The 27,473-nt window shown below is 39.1% G+C and overlaps 1 protein-coding gene across 3 annotated transcripts in view; it reads left to right on the forward strand.

Annotated features, from left to right (window-relative positions):
- CTNNB1 (catenin beta 1) overlaps positions 1-27,131 on the forward strand; it is a 42,325-nt gene extending 15,194 nt beyond the window's left edge. Inside the window, exons 2-16 of one of the 3 annotated variants that reach the window (XM_034992659.1) lie at positions 12,003-12,063; positions 12,497-12,724; positions 12,925-13,178; positions 13,305-13,543; positions 13,632-13,833; positions 14,938-15,082; positions 18,430-18,533; positions 18,616-18,954; positions 19,222-19,380; positions 20,915-21,034; positions 21,648-21,798; positions 21,889-22,010; positions 22,958-23,018; positions 24,058-24,278; positions 24,742-27,131. In XM_034992659.1, coding sequence (XP_034848550.1) covers positions 12,051-12,063; positions 12,497-12,724; positions 12,925-13,178; positions 13,305-13,543; positions 13,632-13,833; positions 14,938-15,082; positions 18,430-18,533; positions 18,616-18,954; positions 19,222-19,380; positions 20,915-21,034; positions 21,648-21,798; positions 21,889-22,010; positions 22,958-23,018; positions 24,058-24,266 — 2,346 coding nt within the window. In that variant the 5' untranslated portion in view covers positions 12,003-12,050 and the 3' untranslated portion in view covers positions 24,267-24,278; positions 24,742-27,131. Of the gene's footprint in view, positions 1-12,002; positions 12,064-12,496; positions 12,725-12,924; positions 13,179-13,304; positions 13,544-13,631; positions 13,834-14,937; positions 15,083-18,429; positions 18,534-18,615; positions 18,955-19,221; positions 19,381-20,914; positions 21,035-21,647; positions 21,799-21,888; positions 22,011-22,957; positions 23,019-24,057 lie in introns of all 3 variants that reach the window. The other 2 variants (XM_034992654.1, XM_034992646.1) reach the window with 2 other exon arrangements.
- The last annotated feature ends 342 nt before the right edge of the window (positions 27,132-27,473 follow it).

Raw genomic sequence — 27,473 nt, forward strand, 5'->3', positions numbered from 1 at the left:
TTCCTTTTTTTTTTTTAATGGCTGAGTAGTATCCCGTTGTGTGTGTGTGTGTGTGTGTGTATCTTTATCCATTCATCTATGGATGGACATTTAGGTTGCTTCCGTATCTTGGCTATTGTAAATAATGCTGCAGTAAACATGGGGTGCATATATCTTTTCCAATTAGTGTTTTCGTTTTCTTTGGATACATACCTAGTTGTGGAGTTACTGGATCATATGGTATTTCTACTGTTAATTTTTTGAGAAACCTCCGTATTGTTTTCCACAGTGGTTGCACCAATTTCCACTGCCACCAACAGTGCACAGGGGTTCCCTTTTCACCACATCCTTGCCAACACTATTTCTTGTCTTTTTGATACTAGCCATTCTGGTTTGTGTGAGCTGATATCACATACTGGTTTTGATTTGCATTTCCCTGATGATTAATGATGTTGAGCATCTTTTCATGCGTCTGTTGGCTGTCTATAGGTCTTCTTTGGAAAAATGTTTATTCAGGTCCTCTGTCCAGTTTTTAATTAGATGTTTGGGTTTTTTTGGTGTTGAGTTGTGTAAGTTCTTTATATATTTTGGATACTAATCTTTATTGGATATATCATTTGCAAATATTTTCTCCCATTTGGTAGGCTGCCTTTTCATTTTGTTGGTGGTTTCCTTTGCTGTGCAAAGCTTTTTATTTTGGTGTAGTCCCGTTTTATGGCCTACAAAGCCTAAAATAATTACTGTCTGGCCCTTTACGGAAAAAGTTTGCTGACCTCTGTTTCAGATATATGTTCTTTATAAATGAATCCTTCATGTTCCTAAAGGCATTTAAGAAGTCTCCTAGGTTATATATAATTGTTTTTTGGTTATCTCAGCCTTTGTATTATTTCATTTGTCTTGCTGTCTAGTTTTTTTGAACATCTTTCTTATTGGCACATTCAGTCCATCAAATCTTTAAAAGCTTGGTATGTGCTAAGCACTTTGGATACAATGAGAAAACTAAAGATAATAGCCCCAGCCCTCACCGTGTTCACACATTGAACTTTTTTTTTTTTTTTTTTTTTAAGGTCTCTGGGCTGTATGGTGGGAAACTCTTACAAGTGAAAAAGAGGAAGGTTATTGCTAAGGGGTATAAAGTAATGCATTAATTACTTCTAGAAGTCATTGAGTCCCTTGCTGTTAATTCTGCCTATAGCCTGAACCTAGAGATTAACATCTGGAGACTTTCTTGAAGTAAACTCTTACATCTCCTTGGAGTAATAAGCTTGTGTTTGAAAATTTTGCATTTTCTTGTCAGCAGTAGTGCCATCTAGCTAGGCAGGAGTCAAAGTATGAAGTATGTAGTGAGTCGCATCTTAGATTGTTTTGTTTTGTTTTTTCCCTATAGTCACTGTTCAAAGAATGTAGTTCTTTTTGCTAACCTTTCTCTTGCATTGATTTGCAGCATTGTTAAATACGAATTGTTCTTAGCTTTCAGATGGGGGTGGGATATATGATTTGATTAAAATTTCATGACTCTGAGCTTAAACATAAGACCTGGATTTGGATTTGAATTTTAACTGATCAGTTTATTAGCTATACTCTTAATATTAACTGCTCCTAGTCAGGCTTTTAATCTGATAATTTGGGGAATGTGTCTACTTTATGAGGTTTCTGGAAACATTCAATGGGGTATCATTAGACTCAGAACTCAAGTTACTAAGCATTTAATTATGATACATTGTTAAGTATGTCAAGGGAAAAATTAGATGTTTACCTGATATTACAAGGCAACATCCTAAAATTATGCTGTAAAATATATTTAAAATAAGTCAGCCAAATCTGGCATTACTTTGTGATGCAGTTGATTCTTAGAATAGTGCCATTTTAATAGAACAAGAACTGAATGAAAATTTCTATTAAACTACTAAAAATAGGAAAATTATATAATTAAAATGTTATTTGTCTAAATATCAAAAAAATGCAGCGTTTGATTTCCTTGCTTTTAGAAAACATTATTTTTCCAAAGAATATGTCTTTTTTTTTTTTGCCTTGAGGTACTAATGGTTGGCTGAGAAGGTTCCACATTTCTTTTGCAGAGAGTCTTAAAATAGGCCACTTAGCTTTCATACTTAGAAACGTTTCCTTAATGTTCAGTATCACTGGCTAACACATATGGGGCTAAATGATGTATTTTCTTGGACATATATCATTTCTAATACTATTGTATTACATAAATTTAATTCTGGGAATGTATGCAAAAATCTTAAAATATGCAAATGTTTTGCATATCAGATATGTGTTGAAAATTTTTTTCCCTAAAACTATTCATTATTTTTAATGGCTACGTAGTTATCCACTACCCCTTCTCACTTGGGTGATTTACAATTAATAGTAGCTTCCTGATTGGTGTCCCTGCTTTTCTTTTGGCCCCTCACCCTCTTTTTTATCCATACAGACACTAGAGTGAATTTTAAAAGGCCTAAATCACAGTACATGCATCTCAGTGGCTTCCTAGTGCACTTTGGATTTTATTCTACATCCTTATTGACCTGGTCCTTTCCTCTTTTCATAGTTCCCTGACATCTTGTTACACTGGTGACCTTTTAGTACCTTTACCAAACAGCTCATAACCTTCCTTTGCACTTTTTCTCTGCATGAAGTGTTCTGTCCCGTCTTCAGGTGACTGGCTTCTCCTCCTCTGCTCAGATGTCCCTCCATCATCCGTCACTCTTACCGAGAGTAGCCTTCCTCCTCAGCCAGTTACTCTGTTCTCACCTTATTTCCTTCACAGCAGTTCTCTTTAAATTGTTTTGTTTTTATTAACTTTCTAATCATAGAATGCAAGCTTTACTAGATGTATGAGCTTGACTCTGACTCTGTTATTCACTGTTACTGCAGTGCCAGTAATATGAAAGGTGTTACGTATTTGTTCAATGGATGAAAATATATTCTATTTAATAAATTATTTTTTATTCATTCCCTTGTTGATGAGCATTTGGGTAATTTCCAGCAATTTCTATGACTGCTTCACTGTGCAGACCTCTTGGGGTACTTCTGTGAATATTCCTGCATAATACATTTCTGTTTTAAAAATGGAATTTTAAAGTGAGAGGGTATTTACACTTACATTTAATGGGTAGTGCCAACTTACCCTCCAGAAAGTTTCTGCCAGTTTAACTACAGTTAACTCTTGAATAATGAGATTAGGGGCACCAGACCCATACAGTCCAAAGTCTCTGTATAACTTTGACTCCTCCAAAACTTAACTTGCTATAGCCTACTGTTGATAGGAAAAAAAAAAAAAAAGCCTTACTAATAACATAAACAGAGGATTAAGACATTTTTTGTGTGTTGTATTATATACTGTATTCTTACCATAAAGTAAGCTAGAGAAAAGAAAATGTGAAGAAAATCGTAAGAGAAAATACTTTTATTACAGTACTGTATTATTAAAAAAAAAATCCATGTATACAAGAAACAAGTGTTGGCAAGGATGTGGAGAAAATGGAACCCTCTTGCACTGTTGGTGGGAAGGCAAACTGGTGCAGCCATTGTGGAAAATAGTATGGAGTTTCCTCGAAAAATTAAAAATAGAACTACCATATGATGCAGTAATTCCAGTACTGGGTATTTACCCAAAGAATACAAATACACTAATTTGAGAAAATATTATGCACCCCTATGTTTATAGCAGCATAGCCAAACTATGGAAGCAGTCCAAGTGTCCATTGATAGATGAATGGATAAAGAAGATGTAGTTTATATGTAATGGAATATTATTCAGCCATAAAAAAGAATGAAATCTTGCAATTTGCAACAGCATGGAGAGAGCTAGAGAGCATAATGCTAAGCGAAATAAGTTAGAGAAAGACAAATACCATATGATCTCACTCGTGTGGAATTTAAAAAACAAAACAAATGAGCAAGAAAAAAAAGGCAAACCAAGAAACAGACTCTTAACCATAGAGAACAAATTGCTGGTTATCTTTACTGGTCTGATAAGCAAAATAAATGAGTTTCTATTCTTTTGTGTATATTTATTGCTTGCTTTCTATTTTTCCTTTGAAATGATGGTTCCTGCCCTTTCCCTGATGTTTTTTTCTTACTGATTTGTCCTTAGTTCTTTGTGTACTGTGGATATTAGCCTTTAATCTTATTTTACCTGTCTTGTGTCCAGCGTGTCATTTTTTAAATTATTTTGTATGTGGTGGGTTTTTGTTGTTGTTGTTGCCTGGAATTTAAAAATTTTATGTACACACACAAATAGTCCAGAGTTTCAAGCCATACTTCTGTTTGGCTTCTTACCATCATGTATTTCTATATATACCACCCTTGCTTATATATATCTTGTTTTATCTCATTGTTTTGTTTGATTTCTTACATGTAAGTATTTGATAAATGTAGGTTTAATTTTAACATAGTGAAATGAAAATAGATGAAAAAAGGATAAAAGAAATGTTTTTTTCGAAGACAAGCCCGTTTCCTGATACTGTTAATCACATAATCCACCTGTCTCCTGCTACTTGAAGTATCACCTCTTTGATTTATTAAATTGCCATATTATATCTTGGTGTTGTGTGATTACAGTAGTCTCTTACCCATTCATATCCCAATTATGCAATTCTTTAATTGCTGTGGCTGTTGATTTATAATGTATTTTAGTATCTGATAGAATTGGTCCCTTCTCATAGTTATTTCAGTTTTTTTTTTTTAATTATCTTTATACTTCTATTCCAAATGAACTTAAGAACCATTTTCAGTGCTAAAGAAATCTGAGAATTTGGGGGACTACATTAAATTTATAAACTAAATTAGAGAAAGCCAACAATATCTTATTAATATAAAAGTTTTCCAGTCAAAAAACATAACTCCATTTAATCTTGTATGTACTTTGTTTTTATTGTTGCTTTCATGAATGAGATCTTTTTGTGATTATATTTTTCTAACCTATTTGTATATAAGAAAGTAGTTTGTACGGGCGTCTGGGTGGCTCAGTTGGTTAAGCGACTGCCTTCAGCTCAGGTCATGATCCTGGGGTCCTGGGGTCGAGTCCCGCATCGGGCTCCCTGCTCTGCGGGGAGCCTGCTTCTCCCTCTCCCACTCCCCCTGCTTGTGTTCCCTCTCTCGCTGTTTCTCTCTCTGTCAAAAAAATAAAATCTTTAAAAAAAAAAAAAGTAGTTTGTACATAATGGTCCGTTTTATTAAAAATCTAGTTTAACTGTGAACTGCTTTCTGTGCAGCCTTGTCACACTGTAACTTAAAATGGGTGTGAAAGTGTCTCTAGAGTGTTATAGAAAGTCCTCAAGTTAAAAAGTATTTAGCTAATCATCGTTTTGTGAACTCGAAAGAGAAACAGGATTTTCAGTTTCAGGATATAATGGAAACAGACCCTCCCACATCCCACATAGCTTATAGTCTTTAGCCTTCTAAAATAGACTTGTAGCCTGGTTAGCTTTTGTGACTGCTGCCTCTTTAAGGAGACAGAGTATTTATTTTATCTTCATCTTTGAGACTTGAGTTTGTTAGGGTTAGTTGGTTTGACAAAAATGTACATGAAATACTTGTGTCTTTTATGGATAGTTCCATTTTAATTGTTTGAAAATAGTAAAGTACAAAGATTTTCTCATATTTTGAAATCATATTTGGAGTTTACCTGAAATGTTCATTTCCTTGTTTTATTTTTAATCAGTTATTTTTGCTATGCAAGATATAGAGAATAATGTAACAGTCATGTACTCATGGGTGACCCAGATTAAGAGATGTATGTATTTTTGCTCTATATATTTGACTTTAAAAAAATGCTGGAGAGTTGAAGGCATCTTTAATACCCTTCATTTCTGATTCTCTTTGCACCCAGGTATTAAGCTGGCATGTAATCTTTGTACTTTAACTGCATCAACAATATCAACGACATTAAACATTTTTTTAACTTAGCTGGCATAAAATTGTATTTGGAAATTATAAAAATGTGCCTGTGTAGATAAAGGCTGTTTCCTATGTACTTTGAGATAGCTGTGTTTTAAAATATCTGTCTTTTTGGTTGCTTAGATTAATATAGGCTAAAGAAAAACTATCTGCTTTTTGTAGTGGTTTGTTCAAAGTGGATAAAGTGAAAGTGTGTTTTAAAACATTATCTTTTTTTCTGAAGGATCCAGACTGTTTTAGGATTACGTTACTGACCAAAGATTCTGTGTGAAGCTACTCATTGGTGAGACTAAGGATATATCAGAGTGTAAAGAATATTACCATAGTCGATTATTTTAAATAGTAAAATCGTATTTTCGGATATACACAGGAGGCCTAAATATGCTATACCAATGATTATTCAAGGAGCTTCTTATATGTAACATATACATGTATTTTATAAAAATATAAAAGGACAGGGGCGCCTAGGTGGCTCAGTCGTTAAGCTTCTGCCTTCAGCTCGGGTCATGATCCCAGGGTCCTGGGATCGAGCCCCGCATCGGGCTCCCTGCTCCGCGGGAAGCCTGCTTCTCCCTCTCCCACTCCCCCTGCTTGTGTTCCCTCTCTCACTGTGTCTCTCGGTCTCAAATAAATAAATAAAATCTTTAAAAAAAAAAAAAAAAGGATCTGGCAAGCCGAAAAGGCTACATGTGGCAAACAAACAAAAGAAATTAAGCATGTAATTTCAGAATTTAGAAAAACTTGCAGGTGGTGTGTACATTAGATGGATGGACATGGCTACTACAGGTTGTCCTGAGGTAACAGTTGATGCTCCTCACACCTTGCTTGGTAGGCGGCCACTCGTATGGGGCCTTCTGTGGAAAATTGTCTGCTTATGTTCCCTCAGTATTATGGAGCTGTGTAACAAAGGCCTTATAAATTGTTACCCTTTTAACCCAGTAGTTGGAGCAGTCCTCCTGGAAGGTAAGTGGAAGAAACTAAGAGAATCGTTTATATGCAAACATTTTTGTTCAGCATTGTTTGAATAGCAAACTAAATGGGGGAGGACTAAATATTCAAGAAAGGGAGATTTGGTTAAATTACAGTACAGACCTATGATACAGTATAGATGAAAATATTTTGTTAGGGTCTACAATACAAGGAATTGGTTTTTGTATGTTTATATTAAAAGAATACCGATAGTAAATTTAATAAAATACTGAATATACCAAAACGTCATTAACTGTGTATCATTATGATGGGAACAATAAGGAAAAATATCATTTTATACTAAGCATATATATGTTTTACTTTATAGGTAGGGTAGAGAATAGGGAAGACAATAAAATGAAGGAGGGAGAGAGAGAGATCATTTGGGAAATGTCCTAATTTTTCTTAGTCACAGTTCATATTCTAGTAGCGATTTTTTCACCTGTGTATTTAAAGATAATACAAAGGGCATTAATGTTAGGCGTTTTGGAGGAGCAAAAGTGTCATTAGGTATTTGTTTTTTATCGGCTGGTAAAGGGAGATTCCTCTCAGAATACACAAAGACATAGCTGAGGAGTAAAAGTAAGAAGGAAACTAGAGTGAGTTGTGATTTAAAAGTGTTACTGATGAATGAAAAGTGCCCAAACAGGAAGATTTGAGGAGACTGTAAATTTTTTAACTGGCAAGGTATTAGTAGGGATGGTTAATAAAAATGCATTATGTTTCTCAGGAAACAAACTGAGGGTGCTGGAGTGGGGGGTGGGGTGGGAGGGATGGGGTGACTGGGTGATGGACACTGGGGAGGGTGTGTGCTATGGTGAGCGCTGTGAATTGTGCAAGACTGTTGAATCACAGATCTGTACCTCTGAAACAAATAATGCAATATATGTTAAAAAAAAAAAAGATAGGGGAAGAATGAAGGGGACATCAGAGGGGGAGACGAATCATGAGAGACGATGGACTCTGCAAAACAAACTGAGGGTTCTAGAGGGGAAGGGGGTGGGAGGATGGGTTAGCCTGGTGATGGGTATTAAAGAGGGCACGTTCTGCATGGAGCACTGGGTGTTATGCACAAACAATGAATCATGGAACACTACATCAAAAACTAATGATGTATGGTGATTAACATAATAAAAATAAAAAAAAAATTCAACAGCCACAAAAAAAAATGCATTATGTTTGTGCTTTTAGATTTACAAAGCAAATATTACTTAGAACGGTTTTTAATCCCTGAGGATTTTTCGTAAGTTTATCATGCTCCTGAAATAAGAGTTGTGCTTTCTTACTTGAAAACAGAATAAGTGATTGGCTTTGGTTCTTCCAGTACGGGTTATTGGAAAGTGAATTGTTTGCATGAACTGCCAGTATAAAACTGTGGCTTTATAATAGATCTGCTTTATTTTTACATAGCAGAGTTACTCCTAGTTAGTAATACTGACATTTTGTGAAATCTAAGGTAATTAAGATAATTTGTCCTAATGGGAACTGGAGAAGTAAACTTTAGTGTGAAACCTGTATCATGTCAAGAATTCTCAAATAGACTTTGACAGAAGGCCACTTAAGGTATACAAGGTGAAGTAGACGCTCCAATTCACTCCTTGTGAAATTGAGTCACAGCTAGTATATAACACTTTTATAAAAGTGTTCTGGTATGCAAAAAAATATCCTTTTTATAGCCACGTAATGAACTAATGTATGTAACTTACTTTAAAATTATTCTGTGGGAGGGCACAAATACTGCATAATATTAAGTCATTAAGTATAGGTGATGTGGGTGTTCATTATACAGTTGTGTCTACTTCTCTGCCTATTTGAAATTTTTCCTAATAAGAAAAAAGAAAAGCCTAGAATGCTTAAGTAATCCTATTAGAAAAGCTGAAGCAAAAATTGCTTATTAGTAATACTTTGAATAAGGTGTGGATCAGGATGAATTTTTCATCTAGGTAGAAATTATTAATATATAAACGGTATATATTTTTTTCTATTCCGTATGTTAAACACTTAGATTTTTAAATCAAAAATTGATAAATTTTGAGATAACTGAAAGAATACATGTTTAACAAAAATAAAAAAATAAAAGGAAGGATGCATGTATCCATTACCTCACTAAACTGGATAAATTGGCTATCCTGGCAGTCCTCTTTCTTTGTTAAAGCACCACTTGGTGGTGATAAAGCTGGCAAGACACAAAGCATTCTAATGCAGTCTGTAGTTAGTGATCACTTGCATTGGGAACATTTAGTACTTCATAATTCGTTAGCATTATGCCCTCCCTTTATCTTGAGTTGGTACTTAATGGGCTTTTCCCCATTTTTGTTTCTCCTAATTCTGAAATGGCCATTAGTTGGAGCTTTGATCCTCTAGATTGATCATCTTGTTTCTTCTCTCTTCTCTTTTGTATATTGAGCATCTTTCTCCTTTATACTCTAAGAGGTTTTTTATTCTCACCTTTGGTTATCTAGTGAGCTTTTTATTATCTCCAATCTTTTTGAGGGTAATAAATTGAAACATTCTGTTTCCTTCCCCACCCTTACCCTTTTTTAAAATTCTGTGTTACTCTGGAGTCAGTTTTTCTGTTGGTTTTTCTTGAACTTTTTCCTTTGATATTGAAGATTTTTCTGATGTGTTTGGTAAGTCTTGGTTAATTGGGACCTCCAGAATTGGGCCCCTAATAATTGGCAGGGTGTGTGTGTGGGGGAGCCAGCCCTTGGGCCGAAAGTTCTGTCCACAGGAAGGATGAGGAAAGCTTTCCTTTTGGGCAAGATTCTGGCCTAGTTCTCTTTGGACAGTATATTCAATTTCTAAAGAAATTTCTAAAGTGAAGAGTTCTCATATTTTTGGAAAATTTGGATTTGTCTGCAGAGTAATGTAGGAGTGAGTTGGTTATTCTGTTGCTTATGTAAATCCCCATTTTCCTTCCTACTTTTTATTTCTCAGCCTGCTGGATTGACACTTGCCCTCCCTCACACATAGGATTGTAGTGAAGAGCAAAAATAATTCTTTTGTATGCTGCATAAAAAATTTAAAGTGCTATAAAAATAATAGTATTTACAAGTCCCCAACATACAAACTGATGTAAGTTTGGAATAGGAGCTTGCTTTTTTTTTTTTTTTTTAAAGATTTTATTTATTTGAGAGAGAGAATGAGATAGAGAGCATGAGATGGGGGAGGGCCAGAGGGAGAAGCAGGCTCCCCGCCGAGCAGGGAGCCCGATGCGGGACTCGATCCAGGGACTCCAGGATCATGACCTGAGCCGAAGGCAGTCGCTTAACCAACTGAGCCACCCAGGCGCCCCAGGAGCTTGCTTTTTTCCATAAAATCATTATAGATTATGATCAAATTACAGATCAGCCCATATAAACAGATTTTACACAGTAACATGGCAAAATGTTTTGCTTTTGCATCAGCAACAAGGAAACAATACTATAAATGTTTTTGCCTTGAAGCCATGTACACTTGAACCTTGAACAGTGCAAGGGTTAGGGGCACCAACCCCTCCGCACAGTGGAAAATCTGCATATAACTTTTGACTTGTCAAAAACTTAACTACTAATAGCCTACTATTGACCAGAAGCCTTACCAATAACATAAAGTTGATTAACAAATAGTATTTATGTATATTATACTGACTAGTTGGTTTCTGAACCCTGTGGCATTCATTGGCCAAAGGAGGAGCCTAATGTAGGACATGTTTTAGGTCGCCTTTCCCGGAAGTATACTGGGAGCTGGAGTGGGGAACTCAGTTTCCAGAGAGTTGGAAAAATAAAAGCTAAAATGCAGCATCGGTGAATAGAGAACTTGGGTATTTCTCAAAGTGTGGTCTGCAGATCATTTGTGCATCCTAGAATGTTCATTAAAAATTCAGGTTTCTATGCCCCACTCCCAGTCAAAACATTAAACACATAATCCTGCTTGGTATCTTAAAAGATTCTTATTGAGAGGAACCACCTTTATTATTTTCTGTCCTTCATTTTGCTGTGTACAAAAATTGTCAGTTTGTACTGTGGACACTAAAACAATTGTATCCACCACTCTTGTCATCTTTACGTGTCAAGTGATCTTTGTGGTTATAAAAATCTAGTACTGGAAGAGCAATTTCAGGAATAATTAATACATGCTTTCTTTACATTCGAGCAAATAGGACTTGAGAGTGTAGTTTCCAACTTTAGACTCCTTTTTACATTGATAGAATTCACACTTCACACTTAAATATTTTAGTCCCTATCTTTACATATTGGTAAGCCAATATGTAATTTGTAGTGCAAGATAAACTTGTTTAGGGGAATACTTTGTGATAAAGGAAATTTTGTTATTAGGAATGTCTAGTGGCCATGAGCCTTTAAACAATTCTCATTTGCAGGTAGTTTCCCATGTGATTCAGTATTCTGACTATTACACAATAAAGCCAAAATGCAAGCATAGGTGCTAAGATTTATATATATAAATATATGTGTAATTATACATATGAGTGATTAAGCTTTTTATAATCAAAACAGCATTAGTCAGTAATACTTATATTTATAATACATCATTGCTATAAATTTGAGCTAGAAAAATTTTACTAAAAAGTAAAATTTTTTACTACAAGTGTTGCAGACTTGCAGTTGAAAAGTAATTTTACTTCTTAGTAAAAGATTAAGTGAAGGCATTTTAGATGGCATTGTATCAGGAAAGAAAAACCATTTAATGAAAATCTGGTGTGGGTTTTTTTTTTTTTCCCCCATGTCCAATTCCACTGTCCAGAATTTTTCAGTGAAAGAAGTTAAAAAGGGAGAGAGGCCTTTTGGGAACTCAAGGAGGAGTTGATTTTGAATAGTTTTTTTCCTCCACTTTGGCTTTCACTATAAATTTTCTTTACCTACAGTAATTATGCTTTCTGACCTCCTGAATAACTGTAATTTGTATTTCTACTTAAAAAGAGGTGCTTGTTAATGAGGAATTTTTACTTTGAGGTTCAGCAGTGGTGGCGCTGTGGTTGAGTGTTACGGAGGAGACTCCAGAGTCTGGGTTTCAGTCTCACATGATAAAAGGGGATTTGGGGCTTTTCATGGATATCGTCCATGATGTTTAGCAGGCCATCCTAGTGACTGAAAAGTACTGAAAACAAACTTAATTTTAAATCCTAATGACTTGATTAACTCTTTTAGGGTATCTGAAGCACACCATACAACGGTTTTGAAAATCCTGTGTGGGCAATGGCTACCCAAGGTTTGTATCATAAGTCTTTAGTTACTGAATCGGGGCTCTGCTTCATTGCCATTAACCCAGTCTGGCTCAGATCCCCCTGCTTTACTCTCTCCCTGCTTACTTGTCAGGCTACCTTTTGCTCCATTTTCTGCTCACTCCTCCTAATGGCTTGGTGAAATAGCAAACAAGCCACCAGCAGGAATCTAGTCTGGATGACTGCTTCTGGAGCCTGGATGCAGTACCATTCTTCCACTAATTCAGTGAGTAACTGTTAGGTGGTCCCCTAAGAGTGTAGATATTTCATCACTGAGCTAATACTGGCTATTGTTATTCTTGGCTGTCTTTCAGATTTGACTATTCCTAACAATATTTCAGTGGGTCGTCATATCACAGATTTTTAAAGTGAAGATAACATTTCCGTGGTAGTAATGCTAATGCTGTTTGATTTTTATAGCTGATTTGATGGAGCTGGATATGGCCATGGAGCCAGACAGAAAAGCGGCTGTTAGTCACTGGCAGCAACAGTCTTACCTGGACTCTGGAATCCATTCTGGTGCCACTACCACAGCTCCTTCTCTGAGTGGTAAAGGCAATCCCGAGGAAGAGGATGTGGATACCACCCAAGTCCTGTACGAGTGGGAACAGGGCTTTTCTCAGTCCTTCACTCAAGAACAAGTAGCTGGTAAGAGTGTTATTGCCTTAGTATACTGAGTCAGAAGTCAATTTTGAGAATGATTCTTAAAAAAGTTAGCGTGTAATCGCTTAAATAAAATGATGTGGTAAAGAGAGGGGAGTGATTGTGATACTACCTTACCACTTAGGGTAGCACAAATTCAGGTGAATGCTGAATTATGGATAGTGAGTGCTGATTATCTTTTCCAGATATTGACGGTCAGTATGCGATGACACGAGCTCAGAGGGTGCGAGCTGCTATGTTCCCTGAGACCTTAGATGAGGGCATGCAGATCCCATCTACACAGTTTGATGCCGCTCATCCTACTAATGTCCAGCGTTTGGCTGAACCATCACAGATGCTGAAACATGCAGTTGTAAATTTGATTAACTATCAAGATGATGCAGAACTTGCCACACGTGCAATCCCTGAACTGACAAAACTGCTAAACGATGAGGACCAGGTAAGTAACGATACAGCTAGCTTTTAATCTGTTTTGAAGGAAACTTTCAAGGAAGGAGCCTCAGAATGTCTACCCAGTATCAGTGTTTGAAAACTAATGCTGTCTTTTAATTCCTGTACATTATAGGTGGTGGTTAATAAGGCTGCAGTTATGGTCCATCAGCTTTCTAAAAAGGAAGCTTCCAGACACGCCATCATGCGTTCTCCTCAGATGGTGTCTGCTATTGTACGCACCATGCAGAATACAAATGATGTGGAAACGGCTCGCTGTACTGCTGGGACCTTGCACAATCTTTCTCATCATCGTGAGGGCTTGCTGGCCATCTTTAAGTCTGGGGGCATTCCTGCCCTGGTGAAGATGCTTGGGTAAGAAAACATGGTCAGAATGCTTGAAGCTAGGAAGACGAAGAGTGCCATCACAGCATTTCTGACGAGGCTTTTTTCTTCTTCCCAGTTCACCGGTGGATTCTGTATTATTTTATGCCATTACAACTCTCCACAACCTTTTATTGCATCAAGAAGGAGCTAAAATGGCAGTGCGTTTAGCCGGTGGGCTGCAGAAAATGGTTGCCTTGCTCAACAAAACAAATGTTAAATTCTTGGCTATTACAACAGACTGCCTTCAGATTTTAGCTTATGGCAATCAAGAAAGCAAGGTAAAGGAATTGTTCTGAATGTGGTTCATGGAGCGTCCGGGAATCCAGTGTCATGTCCTTCTGTGGACTCTTGCACATTCTTTGTATGCTTCATCCTTTGTGTATATCCTAGAAAAAAAAGTTGGACATCTATTTTCTTTAAATATTTGTCTGTTTGTATGAAGCTAGGTGATAGGGATATAGTGGGCAAACTTAGAGCTTTCATTCTTAGGTGGGTGATAGGCACCGAGATAATAATCTAATTATTATTTAATCCATTTATTCCAAGGAAGTAGAGGGGCTATGAGAGCATATATGTGAACCAGATCCTGTTTGGAAGGTTCAGGGAGACCTGTGGGAGGAAGTGATAGTTGAGTTCAGCTCTCAGGGATGAGGAGAGACTGATTAGGTGAAGGTCAGAGAGAGGAAGTGACACCTTTGAAAGTCCTACTGAGGGAGGAGAGGGATGAGTTTATGAAGAGTAAAGGTTTGAGACTATTGAGATATCCAGCAGGGCAGGTCCCGCAGGGCCTTGTAGAATATGTTCAAAGAATAATGGAAAGCAGTTCAGTATCAGCAGAGCATGAAGTGATGAGATTTGTTTTTAGAAAATCAGGATAGTTTGGAGGTGGGGGTATACAGGGAAGTAAAGGACAAGAATGAATGACTATTTTGTGATACATCATTTTAAGTAGGTGAATAACGATTAGGAAAAGCCAAGAGCCAAATCATTAGGAGTTCTAAGTGCCTGTTCTGGTTCAGATTTTCAACAAATCCACTTTGATACAGCATCATTATCTGGGCCTTACTGTTACATACCAACATGGTTTCTGTTTGTTTCTTTTGCTGTGATCAGTGGGGGAGGAAGAAAATTGGGGCACAGTTGGTATATTCTTGGGAGTACTGGGATTCCTGAATTTGAGTGGAATGCTGTAGGAGGAGGAGTTAAACAGGGCTCCAGTATGGGGATCTGGGTAATGGGTCCAGGAATACATTTAGGTCAATGGCAAGCTGGCTGAAATGCTTGTATAATAAAATAGGTTGGTAATGTGGCTTTTCTTGGGCATATGGTGAAGATTCCATGACTAATGATATATATATATATATATATACATGTCTTTTTAGCTGATCATTCTGGCTAGTGGTGGACCTCAAGCTTTAGTAAATATAATGAGGACCTACACTTATGAGAAACTACTGTGGACCACGAGCAGGGTACTGAAGGTGCTGTCTGTCTGCTCTAGTAATAAACCAGCTATTGTAGAAGCAGGTAAGTATTCTGAGTGTCATGTGTACAGCATCTTGCAGTTCTAATTAGATTACTTGTCTTAGGAAAAGGGTAATACAACTTGACCTATTAATGGGCTGAAATTGAATAGAACCAGTTTGTAGCCAAGATCACATTCAAAGTATAAGTCCTGCTTGACACCTGCACTGGTGCTGTTTAAGCCTAGTTTAGGCAGAGTTCTTATTACCCATCAAAAATGATGGCTGATACGTGGTAGTTTATATTGTGTGCATGTTGGTAGCAGAGGAAAGGAATAGGTGGACCAACCAGGGCTTTTTGTTTTTTTATCATGAGGATACAGTTACTCTTCAGCTACCTAGCATCAGTTCTCCTTTCTGTAACCCACTTAACAGTATCTACCTGGACTCTTTTTTTTTTTTTTAAGATTTTATTTATTTATTTGAGAGAGAGAGAATGAGAGAGAGCACATGAGAAGGGGGAGGGTCAGAGGGAGAAGCAGGCTCCCTGCCAAGCAGGGAGCCCGATGCGGGACTCGATCCCGGGACTCCAGGATCATGACCTGAGCCGAAGGCAGTCGCCTAACCAACTGAGCCACCCAGGCGCCCCTACCTGGACTCTTAAACCAATCTTCATATCACAACTGGAAGAGGGAAAATATGAAAGCATGTACTAGAAGAAAATGTTGGGAGTAAAGTGTAGGGTTGGTAACACCTGTTTTTCTCACTTGTTGAGAGTAATTTTACTTGAGAATTTGTGGGAGGGGCATTATGATTACCCAGGATGGCGGCTGGCACTGGGATGGACAGGTGTGGCTGCGTTCATATTCAGCAAGGGAATGAAATTCTGCCAGCTATTCCAGAAATACGAGGAGTGCTTGCAAAAAATGCAGATTTTTGGACTTAATCAGAATCCTTGGAGTGAAGTGACAAGGTCAGTAGGTAGCTGGAAATGTGTATGGGACTGGAGACCTAGGCATCTTCCATTTTAAGAAGTTAGCCAGGTTATTCTGATGTTCATTTGTGTGTTCTGAAAACATTGAGCACCTGCACTAGAATAAGCATGTGGTATACACTGGATAACCAAGCAGATATGGTCCCTATATTCTTCCATTCTGGTGAGGGTGACAAAAACATGCAAAAGACGGGGGGCATTACAACTTAGAACGACTTCTGTGTCAGGGAGAAAGGAACAGCAAACGCTGATACAGAAGTAATTGGGAGGGAAGAGCTTCCTTGGGAAGGGGACATAAAATGGGATTGCAGGATGAGAAGGCATCTGTTAGCTATATGAGAAGTGGGGATTAGATGCCTTCCAGGGAGGGAAAAGAAACATGTGCTATGTCCTAAAGGTAAGAAAGAGATTGTTGATCTCTAAGTGCTAAAGAGGAAGTGTGTGTAACTAGAATTTAATGAGTAATTGGTGAGTAGCCCAGAATGAGGTTGGGGGTCTAGGTAAGGGCCCATATCTTACAGGACTTTCTAGGCCTTAAGATGTTCATTTATGCTTTTTTTCCAGCTTTAGAACCACAGATGTAGAATATTTAGTTCAGTTTGCAATGCTAGGTGGGATCCAAATTCTAAAGGGTTCCTTAAGGTTATGCTAAAGAATTTGGCCTTTGTCTTACAGAAAATGAGAACTTACTAACGGTTATTAAGCAGTGGCACAGCATCACAGTGCTGTGTTTGGAATGTTAATACTAACCATGTGTGACAGTTTGAATGACCAAAGGCAAGCAGACCAGGCCACCGACCTGTGTTACAGGCTTCTAGGAATGAAACAGTTTGGTATCAAAAATACACCGCAAAGGATGACTGTTTTGAGGTTTCTGAAAGAACCCATAGAATATAATAACTTAGGGGTTAAAGGTAGAACCAGAAGTGGTTTGTGGTGGGGAGAACATTGGTACCATTAAGATGAAGGGAACTACCAGAATGGGTTAATTAAGATTTGGAACAAGATAATTTAAGAAGCTGACATATTGAGTGACTAAAATGGCGGTAGGTAGGTGGAAACGTATGGTACTAAAATGCAGGGGAAGACTGGGCTAGAGATTTGGGAGTTGACCTGTCACTGTAGGAGGGAAGGGGGTGTATGCCTCAGGGGGCATCTGCATGGGACTCTTCCCTTAGACCTGCTGAATACAGTGTGTGTTTTTAAAGTCTACAGGCTGTTCTGATGGGACATTTGCAATTGAGAATCCACCCTGTTAGAGTGAAGAGTAAAGGGAGGGAATGAAATCTGTGAGGAACGAAGGTAGAGGGGAATCTAGTCATTTAACAGATATTGAGCATCAGCCTTTTGCAGGTCACTCTGTTAGTAGCTGGAGCTGCTATGAGGAAGGAACCAGATAGTGACGATCCTTGTCCTCTAGAGGAAGTAGACTTAATTTTAAAACAGACCTGAAAAGGGGCACCTGGCTGGCTCAGAGCATGCGACTCTTGATCTCCAGGCTCGTGAGTTCAAGCCCCACATTGGGTGTGGAGCCTACCTATGATTTAAAAAAATAATAAAATATGAAAAATAAAACAGACCTGAAAAGATGAACAAGGAGACGAGGGAAAGTATCTCACTACATTCAGAAGTGACTTCAGTAGGAGAGAGATGGGTGAAGTTAGGCCACTAGGTGGGGAACTGAGCTTCCATTTAGACTTCTCCATCAGTATAAATGTCCTTCCTTAGGCTCCTAAATGGTGAAAGGTTGCGAACCTTTGGGGCATGTGTTTTTGGAGTCAGTACCTTTCATACGATTCCTGGTAATAAGCGTTCCAGTGCCTTTTTGAATTGGTCTCCCGTAGCTCCTTCAGGTCTTTGCTCAGATGTCACTTTCACACTGAGGTGACCTGATTACACTACTTGAAATTGTAGCCCCCACCATCTTGTGTTATTTTTTTCCATAGCACTTAACACCATCTGACGTACTATGTAGTTTCAGTTTATTAACTGCGTATTTGTTGTCTGCCTCTACCTAGACTATGAGCTCTATGAGAGTAGGGACCTTAGAGTATTTTGCTCACGGTAACAGCTCCAACTCAAAACAGGGCCTGATATTGGGTGAATATTTTTGAGATGATTGAATGGATGAAAGGAAATAAACAATACAAATACCACCTAAGGAGGACAGTGGAGATAATGAAGGCTTTTTCCACATAGGGAAGGAACAATAGATACTCGACAGAAGTTGTCACTAGTTGAGGTGAATTGGAAGAGAAAGGGGAACTGAGCAACATCCTAGCAAATGAAAAGAAAGGACTTAGATGGAGGGGATAAGCTTTGGCAATGAAGAGGGACACTCTCTAAGCCTAGAAAAGACAGTGCTGATAGGAATTGCCAGCTAATGGCCATTACCTGAGATCTTTTTCACATTCTAGGTGGAATGCAAGCTTTAGGGCTTCACCTGACAGATCCAAGTCAACGTCTTGTTCAGAATTGTCTTTGGACTCTTAGGAATCTATCAGATGCTGCAACTAAACAGGTAAATTTTGAGTATGCCAGTGCCTTGGTGACAGAATTAAGTAAGATGCATATGTACTGAGCATTTGTTTTTATGTCCATAGGAAGGGATGGAAGGGCTTCTTGGGACCCTTGTTCAGCTTCTGGGCTCAGATGATATAAATGTGGTCACCTGTGCAGCTGGAATTCTTTCTAATCTCACTTGCAATAATTATAAGAACAAGATGATGGTCTGCCAAGTGGGTGGTATAGAGGCGCTTGTGCGTACTGTCCTTCGTGCTGGTGACAGGGAGGACATTACTGAGCCTGCCATCTGTGCTCTTCGTCATCTGACCAGCCGACACCAGGAAGCAGAGATGGCCCAGAATGCTGTTCGCCTTCACTATGGACTACCAGTTGTGGTTAAACTCCTGCACCCACCATCTCACTGGCCTCTGATAAAGGTAAACTCAATCAAAATAGAAGGCTGCAGAATTGAAAATGAACCACCTCTAGCTATTGGATGGCTGTCTAGGCATAAGGGATTGATAAGTACGAGTCATATTCCTTAGTAAATAGGAAGTATGGCTAGGGTGGGGTCCCAAAGTATTTGTGAAGTCTGAGCTACTTTCAGGTGACACCAATAGATTTAGTGTGGTGGGAATTTTAGGCTCAGAAGATGATTTTGTTGAGTTACATGCCCATTTTTTATTCTTCCTTTTCATCTACAGGCTACTGTTGGATTGATTCGAAATCTTGCCCTTTGTCCAGCAAATCATGCACCTTTGCGTGAGCAGGGTGCCATTCCGCGACTAGTTCAGTTGTTGGTTCGTGCCCATCAGGATACCCAGCGCCGTACATCTATGGGCGGAACACAGCAGCAGTTTGTGGTAGGTAAATCTGAATAGTGACACCTGGCTATTTAAAAGGAATGCATAAGTTCATAGGATCCTGAACTTCTTTGGTCATTGGTTCCTTCCATCTTCTTGCCTGTAGGGCTGTTTGCTAATGGTTTAAAAAAAAAAACAAAACTGACATGTTTCTGTGGCTGTGGAAAAGATAAGGAATAATGTGGCTCCTAGTGATGTTGCCTTTGACCTCTCCATTGCATCATCAGTCTTACAAAGAGAGCATGGGTGTGATGTACTGCTGTGGGATTAGGCACTTTATACAGTGTTTTCATTTAATCCATACAGAGTTTCACCTTCTTCAAAAGTAATAGAACCATAATTTGAATCCAAGTCTGATTTCAGAGCCCTTATTCCCCATTAGAACATGAGTTTTGCTTGTAAGTATGTTAACACACTTAGTTTAGTGTCTCTTCCAGGAATGGTTTAAACCTTTTTCACAGACCTAGGAATACTAACAAATTTCAAGAATAAGTAGTAGCATTTCTGGAATCTTTACCCATAATCTCAGCCTAAAGCTTTGATGTTAGGTTTGAAATCTTCAAAAACTAGCTTCATTGTAAGTATCTAAAGACACTTTAGAATTTATTCCTCACAATTTATTTTTGAAGATTCAGATCTTCAGAGAGTCTTCTCTTATTGAATTAGGTTACTTTAGAAAAATAAGAGCCTACCAGAACAGATTTGGGGCATCTCTTCTTGCTAGTTGTTACATGTACTTACTCATGATAGGGCCTCAGCTTTCTCCATTCGTTATTCTTGGTATTGGCCTGTCTCCATGAGGTGGCTTAAAAGAATGCAAAAGATACCTTCTATTTTAAGTCCCTTCTCTAGGAAGAAGCGAGTATTTGTGTCTTTATAAAAATCAAGTTGTTTATAAAAGCCACTAAAAGTACCAGAATCATTACCTTTTTTAAAACTCAGGAACAGGGAAAGCAGAGAGTATCTACATTTTGCAAAAGTTAACTTCCTTCTCCCATATAGACCACTGGTCAAACAGTCTTGGAGGCCGTGAGGAGTGGATCTTCCACTTGACAGCTCAATAGAATTTTAGCAGTTGGTGATAAACCTTTGCTTGGTTTTCACCTGATACACATAGAAATACAAAAATAAATAGAGGGAGCATATGGAAGTAAAGCATTTGTCAGTCTGTGCATTATTTTGCCATCTTTATGTATCTTTATATTTTCCTTTTACCGAAAGTGGTTGGTGTCTTGACTGTAAGAAAGTTATCTTTGGGATTCAGAGTATGTCAAAGCTCTATATCGGGGGGGGGGGGGGGGGGGGGGGGGGCGTGCAGCTAGGAATTAGTGCCATCATGACCCCCCGCCCCCCACCTCCGTAACGTTCATCTTCATGGAATCCTCCTTCATTCCTAAACCAGTTGCAAAATCTGGGGAACTTTGGGTGTATAATGTGAATAGTCTAGGAATTGCTACTCAGAACAGAAAGTCTTTCTGTTTATAAACTTTAGGGAGGAGAATGTCCTATTTGTTAACCATGTTTCTTTTGGTAGGAGGGGGTCCGTATGGAAGAAATTGTTGAAGGTTGTACTGGAGCCCTTCATATCCTAGCTCGGGATGTTCACAACCGAATTGTAATCAGAGGACTAAATACCATTCCATTGTTTGTGCAGGTATGTTGGTTTCATGTGAGGTGTTCTAGATTTTATGAGTCTATAAATAAAATTTCAGAATTTTAATGATAAGCAGAATTTCAGAAAATTAGGGACCAAGTTAGGGGCAATTTTTCATCTATCTCCATTTATAAAATGACAACACTCTGCTCATGCCCCCTGCCAATGAATGACAAATAGAATCTGAATGTATAGTGTCCTTTTAGTTGAGTACATTTAACTTTATGAAAAGTCCCTTCATTTTCCCTGGGCAGCAGGAGGAACATGGGCTAGAGCCTGAAGAAGAGGAATACTTCATATTCCACTTTTGGGGTGCTGAGTTTTGGAGGTAGGAGAGCTGGTCTCGGTTGCCAGAGCTCAGGCCTCCAGCCACCTCCTGATTTGCCAGATCTGAGCTCAACTAGAACTGTCACTGAAGAACGGGTTTGTAGCCGAAAGTGGTCTAGAAAACCTGTGCTCCAGAGCATCACATACCTAAGAAGTTAGAGAATATGATTTACTACAAGTAGTGCAAACGCCTCGTTCTCTCTGAATTGGGAATGTTTGCAGCACGGTGGGGTGTTTGCCGTGTTTTTCCTTTAGATTTAAGTAGGTTTTGTGTTTTTCTCCTTAGCTGCTTTATTCTCCCATTGAAAATATCCAAAGAGTAGCTGCTGGGGTCCTCTGTGAACTTGCTCAGGACAAGGAGGCTGCGGAAGCCATCGAAGCAGAGGGAGCCACAGCTCCTCTGACAGAGTTACTTCACTCTAGGAACGAAGGTGTAGGTAAGTAGAAGAGGAACCAGAACCTTTAGCTGATGTATACAGGAAAGCCTCAGGTTTTCCTCAGGGGCCTTTTTTCCTTTCCTCTCCCAGCAACGTACGCAGCTGCTGTTTTGTTCCGAATGTCTGAGGACAAGCCACAGGATTACAAGAAACGGCTTTCAGTTGAGCTGACCAGTTCTCTCTTCAGAACAGAGCCAATGGCTTGGAATGAGGTAGGCGGTGTGGACATGTTTATTCAGTAGTGTGCAGTTTCCCTTCCAATGTTCATACACATTTATTTGCATTTACTGTGTCCTTGGCTTGAATATTCATCCTTTCTGCTACCTTAGCAGCCACTATGAGGAAGAACCATGACTTTAAACAGCCTATTCAGAACAAACCATGCTACTTCACTTAGAATTCGTGAGGGAGATGGATGAAAAAGTTATCAGGTTAAAGCATCTTTTTCAAAAGGGATGTTTTTCCAAAAGGGAATATTTTTCCTTTTAAGGAAAGAGGCACACTCTATTAAACACTTTCAGTTGGAGGTCAATTTATTGATAGTTTAAATTTTCAATTTTTCATCTACTTTCCTATTTGAATTTCTGTGAATTTGTCTTCAGTATTTATCCTTAGTACAGAATTGTTCTTGAAACAGTAGAACCACCCTGAAAGTTCATTCAGTTATACTACATAGTCATACAGTGGATTATATGAATGGAAAGAGATCCTGTAGATTGTTAGGTGAAAAAGAAAAGCATATTGCCAAATTGTGAGTAATATGTTAGTTGGGTTTTAATGGGCAGTCTTAACATGTTCCAACTTGGGCCATGAACTTCCCCAAACCTGTTCCTCTCCTAGTCTTCCCCTTTCCATCTGCTCGGGCTAAAAATCTTTCATAGGTCATACCCTGTTTGTCAGCACCTCACTTTGCCTATTTTGTTGACTGTTCTATTTGCTGAAAGCGTAAATTAGTGAATATTTTTAATACTGTGTGTAGTGACAAACATGTGGCTCTACTTATCAGGAGTGAATCTTTGAGGGGTGGAGTTTGAAGTATTTCTGTGAGTTCTTTGTTCCTTCTATTACCTGAAAATAAGTATGTTTTCAGAATATTAGAGAGTATACTTGAGAATTTTCGTTTTTATTTTGCTTCTTTGCCTTGTACCTGTTTATCTAGACTGCTGATCTTGGACTTGATATTGGTGCCCAGGGAGAACCCCTTGGATATCGCCAGGATGGTATGTGTCTCAGATTTCTCGATTAACTCCCGGTCAAGCTAAGGTTCCAGAGCTTTATCAGAAGAGCTGCTTTGCTCATCTGGGAAACCGGTGTTGGCAGGGAAGTAGGGGCAGCAGTTAAAGGCACTTGTGAAATGCCAGAGTCAGCAGCAGGAGCTCTCGTGGAGCCGAGGGAATTAGGAGCCTCACACTGAGCAGGCGGCAGGATCCCACCAACAAATAGGTGTCCCGAGTCCTGAGCCTCTGCAGTGCAGAACATGACAGGTTGCCTGTGTAGTCCCTTTTTTGGTCAGAGAACCTGTAATCTCTGGGTCTGCAACCCGCCCAGGACGTAAGAATGTGGGGAGCTCTCTGGCTCCAAGCTCAGATCTGGGGTGCATCTGCCCAGTTCTATTACCAGGGTATTCCGAAAAGCTTGTTCAAATCTGGGTAATGGAGATGGAGCATGGGGTAGACCGTGAACAGATACAGCTATTCACCTTATGTTTATCATCTCATCTGGGTTTTCCTAAGTATTAAACCACTGAAGCTCATAGGCGTCTTACGTGACAGATCTAAATGTCAACCCTTAACGTAAAGGTTTCATTGGAAACAGCAGCTTGAATTTTCTCAGTTCCTTTGTATTACTGGACTCTGCAGCGGATAGATTACATCCGCCAGACCGCCTTGCTTTTGCTTTCATCTCTTGCCCATGACTTGTTGATGCCTGGGCGGTCATACACACAGTAGATTGCTTGCTGCCCCTCCTCAGGGATTTTATGTCTCTACTGAAGCAAACACAAAATGTTCGGTGGTAAACGGATGGTGTGGTTAGAACCTGCTGGTCTGCCTCTCCTGGAAACAGACTTTGTATATAGCCTTGTGGGTGGCCTGGCAGTGAGTAATTACTTGGTTGAAGAAAGCTAGAAGTTGAACAGGCTAGAAAGGCCTGCTTTCTGAGACAAGACATTGAAGGCCCGCGCCTTAGCGTTAACTTTAACGTCTTTCTCCTCTTTTCCTCTTTCCCTTGCTCCTTTTGTTTCCACCCTGACTACTCTAGATCCCAGCTATCGTTCTTTTCACTCGGGTGGATATGGCCAGGATGCCTTGGGTATGGACCCCATGATGGAGCATGAGATGGGTGGCCACCACCCTGGTGCTGACTATCCAGTTGATGGGCTGCCAGATCTGGGGCATGCCCAGGACCTCATGGATGGGCTGCCTCCAGGCGACAGCAATCAGCTGGCCTGGTTTGATACTGACCTGTAAATCATCCTTTAGGTAAGAAGTTAAAAAAAACCAGTTTGGGTAAAATACTTTTACTCTGCCTACAGAACTTCAGAGAGACTTGGTTGGTAGGGTGGGAGTGGTTTAGGCCTATTTGTAAATCTGCCACCAAAACAGATACATACTTTGAAAGGAGATGTCTTAGAACATTTGACTGTTCTCAGATTTCTGGTTAAGTGGTCATGTGTGGAAGTTATTAACTTTAAATGTTTTTTGCCACAGCTTTTGCAACTTAATACTCAAATGAGTAACATTTGCTGTTTTAAACATTAATAGCAGCCTTTCTCTCTTTATACAGCTGTATTGTCTGAACTTGCATTGTGATTGGCCTGTAGAGTTGCTGAGAGGGCTCGAGGGGTGGGCTGGTATCTCAGAAAGTGCCTGACACACTAACCAAGCTGAGTTTCCTATGGGAACAATTGAAGTAAACTTTTTGTTCTGGTCCTTTTTGGTCGAGGAGTAACAATACAAATGGATTTTGGGAGTGACTCAAGAAGTGAAGAATGCACAAGAATGGATCACAAGATATGGAATTTATCAAACTCTAGCCTTGCTTGTTAAATTTTTTTTTTAAATATCTGTAATGGTACTGACTTTGCTTGCTTTGAAGTAGCTCTTTAATTTTTTTTGCAGTAACTGTTAGTTTTTTAAGTCTCTCGTAGTGTTAAGTTATAGTGAATACTGCTACAGCAATTTCTAATTTTTAAGAATTGAGTAATGGTGTAGAACACTAATTCATAATCACTCTAATTGTAATCTGAATAAAGTGTAACATTGTGTAGCCTTTTTGTATAAAATAGACAAATAGAAATGGTCCAATTAGTTTCCTTTTTAATATGCTTAAAATAATAAGCAGGTGAATCTATTTCATGTTTTTGATCAAAAACTTTATTTGGGATATGTATGGGTAGGGTAAATCAGTAAGAGGTGTTATTTGGAACCTTGTTTTGGACAGTTTACCATTTGCCTTTTATCCCAAAGTTGTTGTAACCTGCTGTGATACGATGCTTCAAGAGAAAATGCGGTTATAAAAATGGTTCAGAATTAAACTTTTAATTCATTCGATTGTGTCACCTTTTTCTCCTTGTCATTAACTGGCTTGTGAGGATAGTTTATTCAGCTTCATCCTGAGGAAAACACACACAGTGGTATAATTGAAGTTGTAATGAGAGCGAGCGCCTTACATCCAGATGGGATTGTTTGCCAAGTTTCTTTGACAGTGGGTCCTGGGTTAAGTTGCACCAGAAACCTCAATTCAAAGGCATGTCATCTTTGGGCTACATGGAACCAGACTGAAAGCCATATAGGCTTCCCCCACTCCAGACACCATCAGATGGATCCTTTCTATAAGGTAATAATGAAAAATTAGCTACCTGGATTTGGATTTCAAGCACCTTCACATAACGGAGAGGGGAATTCCTTCAACTCCCCTTTGAACTGAAAATTAAGATGGTTTAAAAGTGTTGATGTTTATCGTGGACATAATCAGACCAGAATGGAGCCTTCTTCCACCTGTCTGCCAGGTAATCCTGTCATCCTGGCGGTAGGTCTGACAGCCTTCGTTCATACCTCAGGGCAGTCAGTAGACCTGCTAAGACTTGTGTTTTGGTCTTTAGAAAGAGTGGAAGTGTTTTGTGCTTAGGGAGAGCTGTTTGAGTTACCGGGTATTTTTATTTGATTAAGATCGTGACTGTTAGATAAACATGTTCACTTCCTTTTGGCTGAAGTTTTGTGAAAGCCACTGTGGTCTGAAGTGTAAATGGGGATCGGAGAGGAGACCCTGCACCTGGGGCGGTGGATGGTTTCAGGTTCCTTCCAGTGCATGACAGAATCATGCCAGTATCACGGGAAGCTTCACACAAGGTACCACAGCAGGGTGTTTCGTTTAAAGAACTTCTTAAAATCAGAAAACATTTTCAGAGCTTTGCCGAAAATCATTATAGTTTTGAAGTTCCACTTAAAAATGTAAAGTTAATCTGATTCAGCAAGGTGGTTCTGCAAGTAGTAATACAAAGCACCAAGAATAGCCAAGACACTTGGGAAGAATGAGGGGGGAAGACTTGCTCTAGTTAGGTCAGGACCTAACTAAAAGGGTAGAGGGAGTTAGCAGTTGTTGGCACAAAGACAGCTGTGGAAGATGTGGGCATAGTACTTTAGAGGTAGCACTGGAGGTCAGTGTGAAGAGAGGGACTTCTTAGTAAGGTATGGAACAATTGGTAGCCATTTGGAAAAAATGAAAATGCAGGGGTGGAAAAAATGAAAATGCAGGGGTAAAAAAAAAAAATCCATGACCCCCAAAATACCAAGATTTTAAAGACAAGTAAGGTCGGTACTAATGATTTTTCTTTTGCTTCGAACTCCATTATTAATTATGGCTTGGGAGAGCACTGCGCAACAGCCCATGTATCCGATAACCACTGTATTCATACTAGAGAACAGCCGTCCTGCGGTAGAGAGCTACGGCTTCACACGGCCGTGTGTGGATACCTCAAACAAACAGGACTGACCAAAAGCAAGTTACAAATGCATGCTGTAGGACCTCACTGATTGATTGACTAAAAGGGCAAACTTTTTGGAGGGCATCACCCATGGATGGTAAAAACAAAAGCAAGGAGGTGATTGGATTTCTACAGAAATCACAATAGTGGTTACCTGGGGATAGGGGGGCGCCTACGACATTTGATCCCATTGCAGTGACCGCCACTAAGCTGAAGAATGCAGCTCTTTTCCATGGTGGAGCAGATGTTCTAGACATGAGGCTTCAATCTGATTATTTGAATCCTTGAAAGTGAAAGATTTTAAATATGCTTTTTAATTTTTGATTTCTGTAATAAAAACAGGTCTGAATCATGCTGTTTGGTTTATAAAGTGGAGAGTGCCCAGTTGATTGCAGTTATTTTGTTCTAATAGGTAAGAATTTATTAAAATGGCCTTACCTTGCCTTGAGTGAACCACCCACCAGATGCAATGGCAGAGTGAGGGGCAAGGCTGGGAAGATGGTGCTTCCTTTTCCTCCTCCGTCAGCGTGCTGGGGGGGAGTCCCCTGCCCCTGCCCACCCCACGAGTGAGCTAGAGGCAGGTGACAGGCTGCCCTTACTGCCTCTACAGTAAGGGCCCTAAAACAGGATTTAAAAGACCAGCCTTCCTTCACATCAGGACTCCATACCTCCCTGGTCCTCATTCTGAGCT

The sequence above is a fragment of the Mirounga leonina genome, unplaced genomic scaffold, assembly GCF_011800145.1.
Source record: "Mirounga leonina isolate KUSES-001 unplaced genomic scaffold, KU_Mleo_1.0 Mir_115, whole genome shotgun sequence".
NCBI lineage: Eukaryota > Metazoa > Chordata > Mammalia > Carnivora > Phocidae > Mirounga > Mirounga leonina.